General features: G+C 28.9%; 1 protein-coding gene across 1 annotated transcript in view; it reads left to right on the forward strand.

Moving 5' to 3' along the window:
* Positions 1–21261, forward strand: part of LOC117173804 (neurexin-3-like) — a 435470-nt gene that overhangs the window by 406562 nt on the left and 7647 nt on the right. Inside the window, exon 17 of the mRNA XM_033362447.1 lies at positions 18216–18378. Within this exon, the coding sequence (XP_033218338.1) occupies positions 18216–18378 (163 nt within the window). The remainder of the gene's footprint in view (positions 1–18215; positions 18379–21261) is intronic.

A 21261-nucleotide genomic window follows, 5' to 3' on the forward strand; every position in this document is an offset into this window, starting at 1 on the left:
GCTTTGTTAACTTATTATTTGTGAGGTAGACGCTGGACCGAAAACCGGGAAATGACTGGAAATGTTTTGAGACCGAAAAAAGCCGAGAAATGAGTATGATTGTGAATTTATTTTCATAAGTTTTTAGAAGAACCGCATCTCTCAAATCACTTGGAACATTACAAATACCATATCACATAATATAATTCAATTAAAAATAAATTCGATTTCAACTTTTTTTTCATGTTAAGTTTAGTTGTTAACTGTTTTAATTACATGCATTATTAAACGTAAATTTTCAATTAAAAGAATTTAAAAATACGAAATCCTTAATAATTAAGAAAATTGACATGTGTGATTCAAACCTTATGAACTAATTTTAATGTGAAAATAACTTAAAATTAATACATGCATTAATTAAAAGATTTTATTTGATTTAGAATCCTATTCAAATATTGTTTCAGTCGAAAATATTAAATTTTCAACCTATTCAGATCGAAAATTTTTATTGAATAAAATACCTGAGTGAGCAATTATACATCAAATATTCAAAAGTCAACAATTTTAAACTGAATCTTTTGAAATAGAAAGCCTTGAATGGTGAAAATTTCAGAGTGCAACATTTAAACTTTTAACGTTACAATTGTTATCGTAACGTTAAGTAACAATTGAAAATTATTAATTTGAAACAACCAAAATAGGAAAAAATGAAATTAATTTTGGTATTTAATTTCTCTCCAATTGCAAGAGGAACCTTTTTAGATTTACATTTTTATTGCCCGTGTAGAAATTATGACCGGGTTCGGGCCGGATTCCGGCAGGGTTGCCCTGCTTGTATCCGGAATCTGGTCAGGCTGCTCGGTCGGATTCTGGTTGGTTTCGTCACGCTGGGCTGGTCAGATCCGGCCGGGTGTACCCAGTCGGCTCCCGGTCGGGTTACCCGATCGGATCCCGGATACAAATAGGGTAACCCGGTCGGAATCCAACCGGTTTTTGACTGGGATCCTTGATCGCATTTTACTAGAGCCTTTTCACCACAGTGAACCTATTTTACCAACTGGTAGAGATAAGAATCTTTGTCAGCACTTGTTTCCACCTGTAACAAGATGTTGGAATTTCAATTTAAGAATTGCATTCATAATAATAAATATATTAACTGCAAACATTGATTCAATGTAAGTACTAAAATATAGGTTATGATTCTTAAGTTTCTGTAAGAAATTGAATTGTAAAAAATTAAAGTTAAATTACATAACAAATTTACCTTAAGTGTAACTTAGTTTGCATAGGTTTTTTTACAAGAGATAAAATCAATTTCAGGGGTTTCACGTATCATCCTAACCTATGAAACCGGTTGAGAAAATTGATTTAACATTAACGTTGAAGAATATTAATAATGCTTACTTATTAACAAAATAATTCACTTACCTTCATAAATAATCCGCTTGCTCCAGAAAATTGGATAAAATTTTGTGAAATTTAACAAATTTCTTAACGGATAACCTGGCGTCCACCGACGTTTTACTGCGTTTTTAGCATTAAAGACTCCGGAAGTCGCCGAATCGTTATTACGTGCAAGCATGATAACGTAATTCAAAACCTTGTTCGGAAAAAGTTATTTCTCTTCTTATTACGTTTTTGCTTATTCAAGATAATATATAAATACATTAAAAATAAGAAAAAATCGTATCACAAAAAAATAAGTATAGTTTCACTGGGAAACTACGTTTGAAAATAAAAAAGAAGTTGGTCAACAATTTCGCAGTCACGACAAGTCAAAAAATTAGTCTTTCGCCTGACCATTTTTGGCCCGACTCGGTCTCGGTGGGAACTCGGACAGATCCCGGCCGGGCAATTAAATAAATAGCATCCCGGTTTAACCCGGTCAGATTCTGGTCAGAAACCTTCTTCTGGTCGGGTCAAACCGGGCTATTTCTACACGGGTGTGTGGAGAAATGTGAAGTATTGTATTTTTAACATTTTTATCTACCTTGAAATGATAAAATTCTAATTTTTGTTAAATTGGCAGTACATTTTGTATTTTTAAAGTTTTTATTGAGTTGGAAGAGATATAGTTTTTTTTAATTGTAAGAGGCCATTTTTTCATGTTCAAGATTTTTATTGTGTTTTGGGAAAGAATTTTTCATTTTCGTTTTTTTTTTTGTCTGAATTAGAAGAGGATAATTCAAAAATATAGAAAATTATCATTTTTGGTGAATTGGCAGTACATTTTATATTTTCAACGTTTTTTTTATTGGAAGAGGCCATTTTTTCCAAGATTTTTATTGTGTTTGAAGAACAATTTTTTCTGAATTTAAAATAGTTTTTTTTATTGCTACGATTGTTATAGAACTAGAAAGAAGGAAATTTGTTTTTTTTTTCAGTTTTTCTAACCAGGAAGAGGCACTCATTTTTGGATATATTAGATGATGTCTTTCCTGCTTTTTGAAAGATATAGGTTTTTAATTGACCCAACTATTATAACAGTAAAGATGATTTTTTAATTACATTCGGGTCGATCGTATTTATTTTTTTTGTGATCTGAAATTAATTTAAAAGATATTAATTTATGTTTGATAAAAATTTCAATTAGATTTTTGATATTTTATACCGAACTGACTCACTGGATTAATCAGTAAGGCTATGTGAATCCTCCTTACCTTATAAATTTTAAATGATCTAAATTCATTGCAATATATATTTTCAAAAAAAACTTTTTTTATAACGTTTTATTGAGTTGGAAGAGGGACATGTTTCATTCCTTCACATTTTTATTAATGCGAGTTGAAATTGAGGATAATTTTTAATTTAGAGAATTTAAAACGATAGCGCGAATTCATATTTTTTAAACAGATATCTTTAAACAATTAGTCAGTTTTTCAAACTCACCATTTTCAAACAGTAAAGAAGACTTTTTCTAAACGTGAATACTAATTTTTGTTTGCTTAAGTTTTTAATAATACATACAGAAATACCATCATCTCTTATTATAGAGGGAATCTTTATAGCACTACCCCGATTATCCTTAAATTCTTACATTCTATTTCAATTATACATTTAGAATGAATCAAATATTGATATAGAAAGTCTCTCCGTGTATTGAAAAATCAAAAATTCAAATTTTTTGCAAAACAAGTGAGATTTGAAAGAAAGTTTGCAAATTAAATTTGTGCGTCTAAAAAACCTTCAAAGCCCCCCTAAATATTTTTTTGACAGGAATCACCATTCTTCTTTTAAACACTGAAAATGCAATTATAAAAAATAAAAAAATCAATTTGTCAGCCAAACACGAGTAACGAAAAAGTTTTAAAAGGAAATTGTTCCTTTTCAAGAGGCCTATATAAAATTTCTTTCAGCCATTTTTTTTATAGAACTTCAACTTTTTTCTTTTAAACATCAAAAGTTCTATTCATAAATTGAAAATGCAAATTTTGTTGCTTATATAATTTATTAGACAATTATATAAATACGTATCAAATCGAGCGCGAGTATTTTAATGTGAAACATAACATGCCCAAAATTTAATTTTTAAAAAAGTAACTTTATTTCTATTACACGTGAAATATCAGTGCATTACAGGTATTTAAATATTTCCCAATTTTAATCAAAAATATATTTTACATTATCAGAAATTATTAGTTATATTTTTTATTCATGTTCTATATAGTAGGTTGGATCAATAATATAAAAATGTTGAAATCGAAAATTGCTGGTACTGAAAAGTTGTTACGCCTTAATGCAGATAAAAATTTCTAGTCACATTTAAAAATTAGAAATTGTCCTACAGTGTCACAATGAGGTCAACATTAAATTTTTTTCTAATTTCTCTTTATGTACGAAAATTATAGTAATAAACAAAAATAACATTTTTTAAGGTTCAATTAATTTTCATTAAAATCAATATTACAGCTATTAAAAAGGCACAAAATATTGAAATCACAAGTTTAAAAAAAATATAACGTCTCGATTTTAAAAAATTCGAGAAAATTAATAACCATATTTTAACATCAGTTCGAGTAAGATAATTAGGTGATTTAAATTTGATATTTCAAAACTAATAATTGCTTAATCAAAATATAAGTATCTATTTAGTCTGTAAATACATAGATATAAATATTAATTAGTAGAATAAAACTGATATGGGTCTTCTTAAAACAATAAGAAGGCCATATTACGAAATTTGTTAATGCGTCACCTACACGGACAGATACAAACTTTTACAGACTTAATTTATTCTAGCTTGTTAAAAATAATTCCACTGAAATTTTACGTGATTCGATCAAATACAACAGCTTTCCTTTTACCTATATCGAAAATGATTGGAAATAAAAATTCAATAATTAATTAGAAACTGCCATTTTTAGAAATTTATCAATGCCAATTGACTGCAGTTATATTCTCTAAATCTGAATTGGTCAAAAGATCTTCAGGAATTTACTTAAGTACAGATTTCCACATTAGTCATTTTTCAAAAGAATATTTGCAAATTTACATTTTAAAAAATGTCTTTCAAAAACATCTTTTTTCTTCGATATACATAGAAATTTTGGTTGAAACAAATTTTCGTCGCGTTTACTGCGCTTCATCCCCACTCCTGGTTACTGCTCGAGCGCTTGTTCTGTTCTGCTATCCGAGCCTTCAGTTTTTTTTCAAATTGAAACATTTTTTAGTTGAACATTCAGCTATACATTTTGTTGTTGCTAATTCTGTTTTATTAAACAACTACTTGGTTAAGAATTAAAAAATATTTTAAAAAATTCCATTTGCTTTGGTTACAGATTCATCAGTTTAGTTAAATACATATTTTCGGGTCGAAGTTTCAACCATTTTATAAAAAATCGTCTTTTTGGATTAAACATATAGCAATATGGTACAATATTAAAGTATATGGTTGAAAATGAACTTTTTTGTTAAAAAATCTTTTTGATTGTAAATTTAACTATTTTCTTGAAAATGTGTTTTTCAAATCATATTTTGGGTCAAAAACTGAACTGTTTTTTGTTAAAATACAACTGTTTCGTAGATAATTCATCAGCTTGGTTTCAAAATTCAACAATATTAATAAAAATTCGTCTCTTTTGGAAAAAAACTCATCTTCTTGGTTGAAAACTAATCTTTTTTGGTTAAAAATGTACCTTTTTTGCTGCAAATTAATCTATTTTTTGGTGGGGGTTTCCGCAATTTTGTTCATAATTCGTCTTTTTTTAATTTAACTGTTTTTTATTTCAAGTAAAAATATTTTTATTGAAAAATTCACCTATCAAATTTTTCATTAAGAAATAATTTTTTTGACTGAAAACCCCACTTCTTGTTCGAAGTTAAATTACACATAGAAAAATTCATTTTTTATTTTGAAGATTCATCATTTTAGTTAAAAATTTATATTTCTGTTTCGAAAATTGAACTTTATTTGTAAAAAATACATACTTTTTGCCACAAAATTTAATAATTTAACAGAAAATTAAAGTGTATGGTTGAGAATTAACTTTCTTGTTAAAAATTTATATTTTCGGGTTGCAATTCATCTGTTTTCATCAAATTCATCAATTATTCTTTCTGGTTAAAAATTAAACTATTATGTTATAATTCAATTTTTTCCGTTAAAATTTCAACTACTTGATAAAAAGTGAACTGTTTCATTTTATTCTAAAACTTATCCTTTATAATTGAAGCATCAACTATTTGTTAGAAAATTCATCTTTTTTGTCCGATAATTGATTATGTTTGTTGTAATTTCATTCATTTGGTTAGGGATTCAAATGTTTTTGTTCAAAATTCGATTTTTTGTTCAATTCTACTGTTAGGAGATGTGACTTTCTGTTTAAAAATGCAACTGTTCGTGATTAAAGTAAATTTTTTCTTTATTAAATATTCAAAAATTTAATTAAAAATTCGTCTTTCCAGGTTGAAAATTCAATTATTTGATTAAAAATGTATCTCTTTTGTTTGAAATTTCAACTATTAGTTGTAAATGCAACTGTTTCGTTTATAATTAATTTCTTTTGTGTTTTGAAAATTCAACTATTTGGTGTAAAAATCATATTTTCGTGTGTAAAAGTCTTCCGTAAAGAAATTCTTTTTTGGTCGGCATACAATTATTTTATTGAAAATGCAATAAATTTTAAAGTGAAATCTTAAGTATATTTCATATCGCATATAACATGGTACCTATAAAAAGAATTTTTTTCCTAAAAAAAAATCCGTGAACAAAAATGAAAAAGAAGAAAGAAAAATATCATTTTTGCCCAAGGATTCTTTTTAGGAAAAAACCTTTTTGTAAGGCGATCTTTTTTAAAATTACAATAGGAGCATTTTGTGGTTGTTGTCCAAATTTGGTGGTTGGATTCTTGGTTTTATATTCAAAGAATTATATAAATTAATTTGAGTATTTGACGTTAAATAGGATTTTGAATTTGATTTTAATCTAATTTAAATTTCTTACATTTTTATTTGGTGGGAAATGTGTTCAAAATAGCGTGACGGTTATGAACGTCTTCTTTATCACGAATATAATTAAACTACCATGAAGTCAAAAATAGAAAGATACATAAGTCACATTACCGTTTAGAGCAACTTTCCCATTGTCAGATATAAGGAAATAACCCTAAGCCTCAAAGTCAAGAAACTATAGAAAGTATGTAAGGGGCCATCCATATACCACGTGGACAATTTTTCACCACTTTTTGACCTCCCCTCCCCCCTTGCGGACAGCCATGGAATTTGGACAAACATCCCCCCCCCTGTACTTTCTCCACGTGGACATATTTTATGAAAATATAGTTATTATTAGTGTTCAAAATGTCCAGGAGCTCGCGAAAATTGCATGGACGTCATTTTAGCATTCAATAAAATTTCAGATACTTTTATTTTCATAGTCAACAATTCGAATACGTTTCAGGAGTACGAAAATGACTGCTCTAATTTTCATCCTGTCATTTTTATATGCTTGACAGTCTGGCAGTCGACTTTGGCACCACCGAAAAGCTGCCAGTCAAATTTTTTGTTAGTTTTCAGAATTCAAACAATCATCCCCAATAGGTTTCAAGAGTACTACAATGACGTTTCTTCACTCGAAGTTTTGGCATGTTTGACAGTCTGCCAGTCAACTTTGGCACCACTCAGGAGCTGCCAGTCAAACTTCTTGTTAGTTTTTAGCATTCAAACAACCATCTCCGTGGGTTTCAAGAGTACTAAATTGACGATTTCTTCACTCGAATTTTTGACATGTTTGACAGCCTGCCAGTCAACTTTGGCACCACCGAGAAGCTGCCATTCAAACTTATTGCTAGTTCTTAGCATTCAAACAACCATCCCCCGTGGGTTTCAAGAGTACTAAAATGAGGTTTTTTCACTCAAATATTTGACCAGTTTAATGATAAATTGTTGCAAAATACACCAACAGCTGTTAGACAATCAACGAATTTCGAACTGTTGACTATGAAAACAGAAGAATCTGAAATTTGAGTGAGTACTAAAATGATGTCCATAGAATTGTCGCAAGCTCCCGAAATACAAGAAGTCAAAAAGGAGCGATGAATTGGCTGAAAAAATTCGGATTAGCTTAGGAACGTAAGCTTAAACATGGTTTGCCCCCCTCCTAGACAAGCGTGGAATTTTTCCATACTCCGCTCCCCCCATAAAGTGTCCACGTGGTGTATGGATGGTCCCTAATAAATTTTATATGATGAATCATCCAATAGAAGATGGAACAATGTTGAGTGTAGGATTAATATAAAATAATTTACACAAATTCCGTTTTATAATCTTTTCATTAATTAAACAATTTATTACACACAGAAATGATCAAATCAAGTGACGAAACAGCTATTAAAGTTTTGTATTAGAATTATTGTTTGCTTTGAATACGTGATTGTGAATGCTTATTTCGGAGGCGGTGACTACCCTATTACGTCTTTGATTATTTATTGGATTATGAGTACGGGGTAATGAGTAATCCATGTCAAATTCATAACAGTCTAAAAGAGGCAGAAGAGATCTTAAAAACTTTTTTTTTATTACTAAATACTTAATTAATAATTCGGTGTTACTTGCCAATAAAATCAAGCAAAACTGCCATGGTTACAAAAACAGTACAAAAAATGATCTTCATGTTCCAAATGAGTCCAGCAGCTTTTGTTTAATTCTAAATGGCGATTTGCCTGCATATATATCATAGGTATTATCTTATTTTTCTTTCTAATGATGCTATATTTCAAATATACTTAATGGACACATTAGAAGCCCTTGTTATTTCGTCTTATATTGCGAAACTCTTATCGGCAAAACTAGTTTAACCTTAAGTAATTTTTTTAAATACAATTTGAAGTCTGATTACAAGATACAAATGTTGACAGTACTCCCGAGTCGTTAATTTGGTCCGAAAACCCCGATTTGAAGTAAAGGCATATGGAGCTGAAAAAATCTTAACAATATTGGACAATGTGTATTCTGAAGAAGTGCGAAATTAATGTTTAATAAAAACTGTTTCTTTGCGTGAGCAATGAATTGCTGTACTACTAAGCTAAATTTAATAATTTATTTTTATTGCAATTGTCTGAAGTTTGATACCATTGGTTTTTCAATTTACAGAAATCAAATTTTCATAAATTTATATTTAAGAAATTTAAGATAATTTAAGATTTTCTGTCTTCATGATTTAGAGGGTTGATCTACTGTCGGTAAAATACCATCTCTGATGATATAGCAGATTCATTTTAAAAAAGAATTTATTCTAACATTCCAACGATCAAACTGGGACAACCAACGCAGAAAATGCTCCTATTATTATTGAAAAAAAGATCTCCTTTAAAAAGAATTTTTTTCTTACAAAAAATACTCGGACAAAAATAAAAAATAAAAATAAAATTTTGATTGGTTGCCTTCTCATTTTTCTTTCCTCTTTTTAAATTTTGTCCAAAAGGATTCTTTTTAGGAAAAAAATTTTTTTGAAGGAGATCTTTTTTTAAATTACAATAGGAGCGTTTTGTGGTGGTTTTCCAAATTTGGTAGTTGGATTCTTGGATTTATTTTCAAGGAATTTTATAAATTAATTTGAGCATTGGGCGTTAAATAGGATTTTGAATTTGATTTTAATCTAATTTAAATTTCTTAAATTTTGATTTGGTGGAAAATGTGTTCAAAATAGCGTGACGGTTATCAATCGTTTTTTTTTTATCACGAATATAATTAGACTACCATGAAGTCAAAAGTAGAAAGATACATAAGTGACATTGTCGTCTAGAGCAACTTTCCTATTGTCAGGTATAAAGGAAACAACCCCGAAACGCAGAGTCAGAAAACTATAAAAGTATATAATAAATTTAAAATTGGAATGAATCAACCAACAGAGGACGGAACAATGCTGAGTATAGGGCCAATATAAAATAATTGACACAGATTTCGATTTATAATTTTTTTATTAATTAAACAATTTATTACAGACAGAAATTATCAAATCGAATATCGAAACACCTATTATAGTTTTTCATTCTAATTTTTGCTTGGTTCGAATGCGTAATTGTGAATGCTTTTTTTGGAGGGGATGCCTGGCCTATTATGTACTTTATTATTTAATGGATTATGACTACGGGGTAATGAGTAATCCATGTCGAATTCATAGCAATCTAAAAAGAGGTAGAAGAGATCTTAAAAACTGTTTTTTTTACTGAATAATTAATTAATAATTTAGTGTTACTTGCCCATAAAATGAAGCAAAACTGCCATGGTTACAAAGAGAGTACAAAGAGCGATTCTCATTTTCCAAATGAGTCGAGCAGCTGTTTAATTCTAAATGGCGATTCGCCTACATATATATCATGGCCATTATCTTATTTTTCTTTCAAATGATGCTATATTCCAAATATATTTAATGGCACATTACAAACTCTGGTAATTTTGTCTTATATTGCGAAACTCTTATCTGCAAAACTAGTCTAACCTTAAAAATATTTTTTATACGATTTGAAGTCTGATTAAAAGATACAAATATTGACAGTACTCCCGAGTCTTTAATTTGGCCCGAAAAAGCCGATTCGATGTGAAGGCATCATGGAGCTGAAAAAATCTTGACAACATTGGAGAATGTGTATTCTGAAGTGCGAAATTAATGTTTTATAAAAACTGTTTCTTTGCGTGAGGAATGAATTGCTGCACTACTAAGCTAAATTTAATAATTAATTTTTATCGCTTTTGTCTGAAGTTGAAAACCAATGGTTTTTCAATTGGTAGAAACCAAATTCTCGTAAATTGATAAGAAAACGGAATATCCATCTCAGAAGATGTGAAACTGTCTCAAATAAACTTACAAATCTTTATTTAATTTATGTTTTATCAATGATCGAGTAAAGTATTAATCTGCTGGTATCAATAGACACATTTTTTCTGTTTAGTAGTACTGAATTAGCAATACACATTATTTGACTTAACATTGCCTCATTCTATAATAAAAGTTAATCTGTATTATAGATAATAATTTCTACATAAATGTATGCACCATTCAAAAGTATAGAACAATTTTTGACATTTCGTTTCGTCATCTCAACATTGTTTTTCTCTTCATTACATGATTTATCATCACAAAATATTAACGTTGGTTAACTGTTTCTATATACCGGTAAAAAGCTAGAAAACTATTCCATAAAACTGGGACAAAATTTTTAGTTTCTGGGTATTGTATTATTTGATGATTTATCAGTTACATAACATATTACATAACATGTTATAATACAGGAATTCAAGTTTTTTTTTCAAAAACCGTGACATACAAAAGTTCCATCCATATGATACATATTGCCTAGCGTGGCTCAAAAAAGTAAAGATCGAATTTTGTATGGGCGAATGGCTTATTTTGTGAGGTTCCAAAAAAATGAATACGTTTTTTTTCAATCGGACAATATTAAAGGGTACATTTTGACTGGAATGAGAGAGAAAAATGTAGTTTGTTGCAAATTTGTTAACAAACTCCACATAAGAAAAAAAAACGTCCGGACCTTTAACTTGGCCTTTGTTCAAAAAATTTTTTTCGACTAAATATACCAAATTTACACCACATCTCTGAGTAACATAAACTAACTGGTTAAAATCAAATATCAATACAATCGATTTACATTATTTTTAACTTTGTAAATAATTTTTAATTCTTGAAATACAAATGTTAACTAAAATAATGCAGAAAAGAGTCGTTCTTTGCCAATTTTTCAACAAATTTCATTAGCTCCATTTATGCTGACAATTTCCATTTTTGTAAACACTTTTGTGCGACAAAACAGACAAAATGTTCATTTTTTCTAAATTACATAAACTAATTATTTGATACTTGCACTCCTTCTGAATCCTCTCGAGTTTTCGACAAGATTATAGATTCTTCAAGAATATTCTGGAATATTGTATTCTACAACCTTCCAATATATTCAAAAATATTATAGAATATTCTACAAAATTCGAGGACATTTCAGAATAATTTTGTCGAATATTCTAGAGAATTTTGAGAAAATTATCTCCCTAAATTAAAATATATTTCTGAATATTGTATATTCCACAATATACATTAAGAGCACCCAGGAGAATTGGGATACAAATAGCTTATAGTTTCCAACGTTTCCAATAACTTTTAGCACGAACATGAACCACTAACTATCATGGGACGTCAATAACTCTCGGAAACAGAAATCTATTATCAGACTCCATCTTAGTAATACCTTTTTGAAATTTTGGTGAGAGATATCATGCGACCATGTTATTTTTTGAAAAATATTAATATAATTTTAAGACTATAATATATAGGGTCGATAGGGGTAAGGGTGATACGAAATTACAAAGTTTTATTTTAATTAATTATATTGAAAGCATTTGAGAAGATTCTTATTTCCAATTTCGCTAAAATTATCTTTGGACTTTCTCCTCTTATAATCATTTCCTTTTTTAATCAACAGAAAATGCGTGAAGAAATGTTTTTAATTTTCTTTTGTAGTGAGTCAACGATTTTAGATTTTCCATCTTCACGGAGAAGTATGATTAGTCTAAAAAAAGTACTAAAATAATGTGTGTTTGCTTTGCATTTTTTACCTTATATAAGAATATTAATAAAAAATAAAATAGTTCAATTTGATATGAAGGTTCAATGATATTGAAAAACTGACCTATTTTAAAATGTTGGATTTCCAAATTGATTAAAACATTATTTGTGTATGTTAATCTGTATATTACATTATTATTTACCAATTATTACTATGTACTTACATGTTTTTATTGGAATATTTTAAATAAAAAGTAAAAACACTTTTCAGCAAAACAGTTAAATTTTTAACCAAAGGGACGCAACTTCAAAAAAAAAGATTAATTGTTAATACAATAATTTAACTTTCAAACAAATAGTTGCATTTTAAACAAAATAGGTACATTTTCAACCAAAGAGTTAAGTTTGGAATTAAAAATGGTAAATTTTCAACAAAAAATGGAATAGTTCAATTTACAATAGAAATTAATTTTGAACTAAAAACAAATTTTGAACCAATTACATATGACCCTGTAGGAAAATAATTGCATATTTAACCCAAAAGATTAATTTCTAACAAAGTAGTTCTACTTTTAAACAGGAGGTTGAATTTTTGACCAAAAAAATGGCCAAAAAAATATTTGTATTTTGAACTAAATAGTTAAATTTTCATTTAAAAAAATTAATTTTTAACCAAAACCCAAACAAATTTTCAACGAAACGGTTAAATTTTCTACCAAAACCATCAATTTTCAACCTAATAGATTAATTTTAAAAAAGTTGTTCAACTTTCAACCAAGCAGTTGAATTTCTGCCCAAAGAAGATGACTTTGTAACAAAATACTAAAATAGACCGAGATTCAACTAAATAATTAAATTTTCAATCGAATAGTTGAATTTTAAACAAAAGAAGGTAAATTTTTCACCAAAAATGAAAGGAATTTTCAACAAAACAGGTACATTTTCAAACAAGAACCATTTAAATTTCCATGTATCTTTTGTATTATATTATATTTTATTCACGTAATAATATCATATATTATGTAACAATAGAAAAAAATAATTAATATCCGGAAAAAGAAAATCCATAACTCTTAGTTGTTAAATTAGTCAATATCAACCCGTGCTCCTGAGCTCCTGAAATTAACATAGGGGTTTAAATGGGAAAAGCTCGGTTCTCAAAAAAGTGGAACAAATAGAATAAAATAAGAAATGTTGAAAAATTAAAAAAAAAAACACCGTATTTAAGGTTGATTCTACATAAAACTGCTATTTTTCATTTTTGGGGGAATTTTTCGGGTACAAGTTCACTGAGGGTAGGTCAAAATTAAAAGTTATTGAGTGAAAATTATTCCTTGAAAAATCTTTAAGAGGTGACTAAATTTTAATTTACAAAAAGTCAATTATAAAAAATTTTTTTCTTTTTTTCAAAAACTGAGCTTACTGCATAAAAAATCCCACGTTAATTTAAAAAATACGGTTGAATGTTGACCGAGTTGAAAAAGATAGGGCGTTTCTTTGTCTGTTACACCATTAAGCCATTTCCCTTTCGGGGTAGGCGTGACTCACTAGGCAGGGGAAAGGAGTAGTGTGTGGAAGGGATAGAGATTTTTCAGATTGATCCAGAATTCTCGTGCTATTTAAGTAAATAACACGTTCGTTCCGCAACACTGCTCCGACCCAGGTTGCTGATCAATCTCTCTAGCAATCACAAAAATTGGGGAGCTAAAGTGTTTCTGAATTGCTAAAAAGAAAATATGTTAAAAAAATTATAATAATCGTTCCGAGTAATAAAATGTTCAAGATTACAATCTGAAATTGACAGGAACCTAAAATTGGAAGGGGCTTGGCTGTGGAACACAATAGATTATTAGAGCGAACCCCGGAGATAGTGCCCCCGGAGTTAGTTCTTCCGTGAATTGACGCCTTACCACAGGGATGGGCGATAGCAGTTGCGGGGGTGTGCACGTAGGCGGAACAAAACCGATAGATAACATATTTTGTAGTTCTCTGACGTAGGTCCGCTGTCAGTACCAAAACTGGCATTAATTTTGGGCTTCACTGTATTTTTGTTCAAACTTGTTCAATTGATTGGTGAGATGAGGACGTTATAAGTTAATTTAATACGACGTTTGAAATCTTTCTCGATGATGTTGTAGGTACAAAATTAGGAGCATGGTGTAGTTTGCACTTTGTCTTTAACCGCTGTTATTCTTACACAGCGGCCGCGAGCGTTTCAGCTGACAACACTCGCCTGTGGATGCTTTTTTAGAACTGCCGTGTAGAGTTACTTATTATTACTTACATATTATTTCTCTTTATTATTATTTATTTATATCATTATGACATTTGTATTATTTATTTGTATATATTAATTTATAAATATCATTATCCCAGGCATATTGTTACAGAATTATATATATTGCTATTTTTTTTTATTTTTCAAGTTTTTACTTCTGGTAATGGCATAAAAAGTTTAATTTTCAGTTTGAACGAAAAATAAAAACTTACTCCCGAGACATTGAATTTTTGAATTTGGTTCAAATGAGTTTGATTAGAAAAAGGTAACCAACTCCGAGTAAATCGTTACGAATTTGGAGGTTCAAAATTCAGATAATTTCAGGTGGCCCTCACTGTTTACGTTTCGATTGTCCCGCTTTAGTTCCAAGGCTATTTGCAGGCGACCCCCGACACTGAAACTAAAACGCGGCTCTGGTGTGCATGAATGTTGAAAATCGTCTTTCGATGACGACTAAAAATCTATTTTTCAATTTAAAAAATAAAAAATAAAAACTTTCACCTGTGATATGGGGGGGGCGGAATAAGAATGAACAAGGTTTCATGGATAAAAATAATTCTGTTCCGGAAAAAAGAATAATTTTATGAATATCGTGTCTGATCGCATAACAAAAAGTAAAGTGAAAAAAAACTTATAAAAATAGTTTTTTGTAGAAAATGAATATTTAAAGTTTTAGGTTGGACTTGGATTGGTACTTTGTTTAGACAATTAAAAAAAAAAGAATATGGGAGACCAGCACTGAGAGTCAGTTATTGGGTTTCGAATTACCAATATTTTTTTTTTAACAATTCCTTTTAACACAACATGTGTTTGATTACACTGGAACTTGGATTTGATCAGTCCGGATTTACTGTAGCCCGAGAATTGATGTCGCAGCGGTTTCGCAATGCGGGGAGCGCGGGAACCTGTTTACGTTCAGACAGTGTGGATTTACTTTCAAGGCTACTGAAGTTATTCGCAAAGCCGGTTTCAAATCCAAGTTCCAATGTATTTAAGAATCTCTCATGCAAAAGGCTCATTTACGGCAAAAACGTTGGTTATCGGATTCTGATATGCAGCCCTTCAATTTTCGAACCACCCTAATATGGATACTCCCTTATGAACTTTGTAACAAAAACAAGTGAACACAGTCCACCTTCTCAACAGTGCCACGATTGGACTTGTAGGGGAATAACTTTTCTCGGAATGGAATTCCCCGCCACTTTCACACCCTCGAACGCGAACGAATTTCGGAAGCCCATTCTCAATAGTGCCGCGCTGGCATTAATGTCTCATGCAACAGTTAAAGAGTAAATTCCTATGAGAGATTGTCCATAAACTACGTTGCCACTTTGGGGGGAGTGTCTCAAAACACCTACGGTTGGTAATGGGACTGATGGGTAGGGAGTAGTAAATTAATTTTTTGGTCTAAAAATTCATCTTTTTTAGTTGAAACTTCAACTGTTTCGTTCAAAATTCTTGAGTTCTGCTAGCAAATTTTTTTCGGTACAAAATTAATTTTTTTGTTTAAAAATGCATATTTTTTAGTTGAAAATGCAACTATTTGGTTAAGATTTCCTAATTTTAATAAAAATTTGTCTTTTTTCGTTGTAGATTAATCTTTTGGTTTAAAAATTCATCTTTTTTAGTTGAAACTTCAATTTTTTGGTTCCAAATTCTTGCATTTTGTTAAAAAGTTCGTTTTTTTCGGTATAAAATTCAACGTTTTATTTAAAAGTTATTTTTTTAAATTAAACAATGCAACTATTTGTTGAGAATTCTTGAATTTTGTTAAAAATTTAACTTTTTGGTTGAAAATTCTTGAATTTGATCGAATGTTCGTATTTTTTGGTAATAAATTGATCTTTTAGTTTAAAAATTCATATTTTTCAGTTGAAATATCAACTTTTTTGTTGAGAATTCTTGCATTTTGCCAAACATTCGTTTTTTCGATACAAAATTCATTTTTTGTTTGAAAATTCATCTTTTTTAGTTGAAAATTCAACTTTTTTGTTGAGAATTCTTAAATTTTGTTGAAAATTAATTTTTTTCAGTACAAATATTAATTTTTTTTTGAAAATTCATATTTTTGGTTAAATATTAATTTTCTTGTTTGAAAATTGACCTGGTTAAAAAAAAATTCGTTAAAAATTTAACAACTAAGTTTTAAAATTGAACTACTTTCTCAAAAAATCATTTTTTGGTTGAAGATTCAAAATTTTCGTAAAAAATTCATCTTTTTGGTTGGAAATTAAACTGTTTTCTTGAAAATTCTTTTTTTTTCAGTTGAAAAATTACTTTGGTAATTAAAAATTTACGTATTCGATTGTTGGTCGAAAATTTTTTTTTTAATAAAAATTAATCTTTTTGTTAAAATTGAACTATTTGGTTAAAAATTCGTTTTTTTTTGTTGTTGAAAATTTATCTCGTTTCGTTGAAAATTCAATATTCTTGCATTTTGTTAAAAATTTCGTTTTTTTCGGTAGAACAATAAACATTTTGTTTAAAAGTTTTTTTTTTAATTTAAAAATGCAACTCTTTGTTGAGAATTCTTGAATTTTGTTACAAATTTAACTTTTTGGTTGAAAAATCTTGAATTTCATGGAATGTTCGTCTTTTTTGGTAATAAATTGATCTTTTAGTTTAAAAATTCATCTTTTTCTGTTGAAATATCAACTTTTTTGTTGAGAATTCTTGCATTTTGCTAAATATTCGTTTTTTTCTGTACAAAATTAATTTTTTTGTTCAAAAATTCAACTTTTTTTGTTTAAAATTCAACTTTTTTGTTGAGAATTCTTAAATTTTGTTGAAAATTAATTTTTTTCAGTACAAATATTAATTTTTTTTGAAAATTCATCTTTTTCGTTAAATATTAATTTTCTTGTTTGAAAATTGATCTGGTTAGAAAAACATTGGTTAAAAATTTAACAACTGAGTTTTAAAGTTGAACTACTTTCTCAAAATTTCATTTTTTGCTTGAAGATTCAAAATTTTTGTAAAAAATTCATCTTTTTTGTTACAAATTAAACTGTTTTGTTGAAAATTCTTTTTTCTTCAGTTGGAAAATTACTTTGGTAATTGAAAATTTACCTATTCGATTATTGGACGAAAATGTTTTGTTTTTTTTTTTTAATAAAAATTCAACGTTTTGTTAAAATTGAACTATTTGGTTAAAAATTCGTTTTTGTTTGTTGTTGAAAAATAACCTAATTTCGTTTAAAATTCAAGATTCCTGTTTTTTTGTTGAAATTCGTCTTTTTGCGTGGTTTTGCATGGAAAATTCGTAATTTTATATTGAAAGTTTAATAATTATGTTTAAAAATTCAATAATACCCGGATTAACTGTGGCATAAAATTCCATTAGACACATTTCAACACTAACTCGGAAAATCACTTTTTTATTTTAATTGTTGATTTATTACCGAAGTTTATAATTATTCATCACGTGGTCACGTAGACAATATTAGGCATATTAACAACTTGCTTCTCTATAAACATACACAAAATTAGTATAAACATAAAATCGGGTTTTATTGAAAGGTTACGTTAATGTCGAGGGGGGGGGGTCATAACAAAATCAACGGTTGCCAATGAGGAGTAGGGGTATTATTGAGAAAGGCGGATACGTACTTTGGACGAATAGGGAAAGTGCAGAAGTGGGGATAGAGCCCGAGCTCTTATTAGGATTAACGGCATTATTGAGAAGCTCGACTGTACCTAATTTCCTCATTTGTTTGTCATTCCATATCTCTTTATTACAATAATCCCCCTTGATCCCCCCCCCCCCCCCCCCCCCCCCCCCCCCCCCCACATATTTTTTCCTGCAGCTTGTTACCCTTTTGTCGAGCAGGGTGGTTTAAATAAGGGTTGATACGGACCTGGTTACGCACGCGTATTTTAGCAGCCGGGTCACCCTCCTTTCCAATTACTTCGTAATTCAACACGCGCACTGATCTCTTGTCGTAGATTCGAGTCCGGTGACGTTTACTACACAGAAGGAGGTTCCAACAAGCCACATCAGCACTGTGTCTTCCACGGGATCGACATCGTCACGAGGTGTTGTCACTGTGCAGGTTAATTCTGCCCAGTACAATGTTTCCACCCCCGGCACTGAGACGACCCATACCAGGTGAGTAGTCACATTGTCATCCAAACAATAATGAAACCTTACCGTCGTGACTGGCCTACTCATATGCGCGAGGGATTTATTTTCAACGAATTGATTTTCCACGACCAGTTTCATTTTAGCCTCAAATCGTATTTTTTCTTTCCAAATAAGAGCTAGGTCAATATCAACTAATAGGGGTAGTGATTATTCAGTGGTGTTTTTTTTCGTGGATAAAAGGTAATTTGGAGGATGTTGGAGATAATTTTCCCCACTGTTGTTAGGGGTGAAATTTAAAAATAGATGTTCAAGAAATTGATCCAGTTTCATTTGTGCTTCGAATTAAAAAATTAAGACACAGAGGTAACTCGTTTTCAAATTTTCTCTTCCAATTTCATTCTATTTCTTTTGCAAAATTTCTATAATTTTGAATTATTTGAGAGCTTCGAAATAAAAAGATTTTTAATCAAATGTTCAAAACTGAACATTTTTTGTTTTTAAAATTTAAAACTTGAACTTTTAGTGCTGAAATCGTTTTTTTTTTCTTTTTAAATAAGAGTTAGGTTAATATCTCCATATAGCGGTAGTGATTATTCATTTGAGTTTTTTTTTCGTGGCGAATAAAGCTTGTTTTTGGATAGAAGGTAATTTCAAATATGGAGGATATAATTTTCCCCACTGCTGTCAGGGGTTAAAATTTAAAAATCGATGTTAAAAAAATGGATCCATTTTCATTTGTGCTTCAAATTAAAAAATTAAGAAACAAAGGTAACTCATTTTTAATTTCTGTATTACCATTTCATTTTATTTATTTTGAAAACTTTCCATCAAATTTGAATTATTTCAGACCTTCAAAATAAAAAGATTTTTAATCAAATATTAAAAACTGAAAAAAATTTGTTTTGAAAATTTAAAACTTGAACTTTTAGTTCTGAATTCGTATTTTTTTCTGTCGAAATAAGAGTTAGATTAATATCACCTAATAGGGGTAGTGATTATTCAGTGGAGTTTTTTTTGTGGCAAATAAAGATTGTTTTTGGATAGAGGTGAATTTGAAAAATGGAGGACATAATTTTCACCACTTTTGTTTAGGGTTGAAATTTAAAAATAGATGTTAGAGAAATTTATCCAGTTTTACTTGTCCCTCGAATTAAAAAATTAACACCTTAGCTACTGGTAATCCAATTTTATAAATTTAAAACAAAGGTAACTTATTTAAAATTTAAAATTTAGTGTGAGAAGTCTAAAAATTCTCTGTTCCAATTTTATTCTACTTTATTTGCACAAATTTCATCTAATTTCAAATTATTGAGACCTTAAAAATTATATATGGAGAAGAATTTTAGTTGGCATTGAAAAAAATCATACAAAAATACTGAAAGAATTAATATAAAATGTAGAGAAACTACAAAAGAAAGATTCATTTTAGATTAATCATAATCTCACATGAATCTACACAAAAATAGCGATTCTGCAAAAATAAACTTTACACAATAAAAACCTGTGAATTCCCTTTATATATCTTCAAAGTCTCTTAAAATTGTTTTGAAATCCATATGGAAAATCTTTGAAATCTGTTAAAACCTATTGAAAATTTTAAAATCACCAAAAATCTTCTAAATAACTAGAGGTCCTATTAATCTTAATTAATTTAAATTAAATCTCAATTAATATAAATTTAATTAATCTTTGGATCCCTTAAATCCCTTATATATAATTTGAATTAAACTTATTAATTGAAGTACTTAAAATCTCTAGAAATCTTTTAAATCCCTTAAAATCCTTGAAGATACAATCAAATCCTTTAAATATTGTAACATTTCTTGAAATATTTGGAATCGCTGAAAATCCTTTGAAATTCAATAAAATTACATTTATTTTTCAAAGTTTTCCATAAATCCTTTGAAATCTTCGGCCATTCTTCAAAATTCTTTAAAGTCACTTTATATCTTTCAAAAAAGTAAAACTCATCTAAAAAAACTTCTAAAAATCCTCTTGAAAACCGATCAAATCTTATAATATTGGTTAAAATATTTATAAATCCCATAAAATCCTTTTTAAAAATCTGAAAATCCGAGAAAGTCCCTCAAAATCGGTTAAAATCGTTGGAACCCCTAAAACCTTCTGATATGTTTGAAAATCTGTAAACTCCTTAAATTGTTATGAAATCTAATGAAATCGCTTAGAATCCATGGAAATTCTTTGGAAATCAAATTAAATTGAAATTATTTATTAAAATTTTCTTTGAAACCATTTAAATCGCTATAAATCTTTGAAATCCTTTAATCATATGAAAAAAAAATGTTTTAAAATTTCTTCCAATATTTGAAATAGCAAGAATATCCTTGAAATTAAATTAAATAAAATTTATTTGCCCAAAGTTCAATATCAATATCTTGAAAGCATTGGAAATCTATAAAAAATTCTTTGAAATTTGTTTAATCTCTTACAATTCTTTGGATACCCTTAAAACCCACGGAAACATTTAGAAAACTGATTTAAATCCTCTAAACACCCTCAGAATAATTTGGAACTCCTTGAAATTCATGAACATATTTGTAAACATCTGGAACCTTAAAAAAATTTAAAAGCCTTTAAATCAGTGGAAGTTCCTCGAAATGTGTAAAAATATGAAATTGCTATGAAATCTGACAAAATTGTTTCAAATCCATGGAAATTCTATGGAATTCAAATTAAATTTAAATTACTCATTAAAGTTTTCTTGAAAACCCGTTTAATCCTTTTACCCGTAAATATTTTAAAAATCGAGCTTTTTAGATCGGCAAAAGAACCATATGCTAGTATGTCTGTTAAATATTTGAAAGCACATATTTTAAACCGTCAGAAACTTCTTTTTTTAATTTTACAAACAATATTTCAAGCAACATAATTCCTTTTAAGTTTTCT

Source organism: Belonocnema kinseyi, chromosome 5 (assembly GCF_010883055.1).
Source record: "Belonocnema kinseyi isolate 2016_QV_RU_SX_M_011 chromosome 5, B_treatae_v1, whole genome shotgun sequence".
Classification (NCBI taxonomy): domain Eukaryota; kingdom Metazoa; phylum Arthropoda; class Insecta; order Hymenoptera; family Cynipidae; genus Belonocnema; species Belonocnema kinseyi.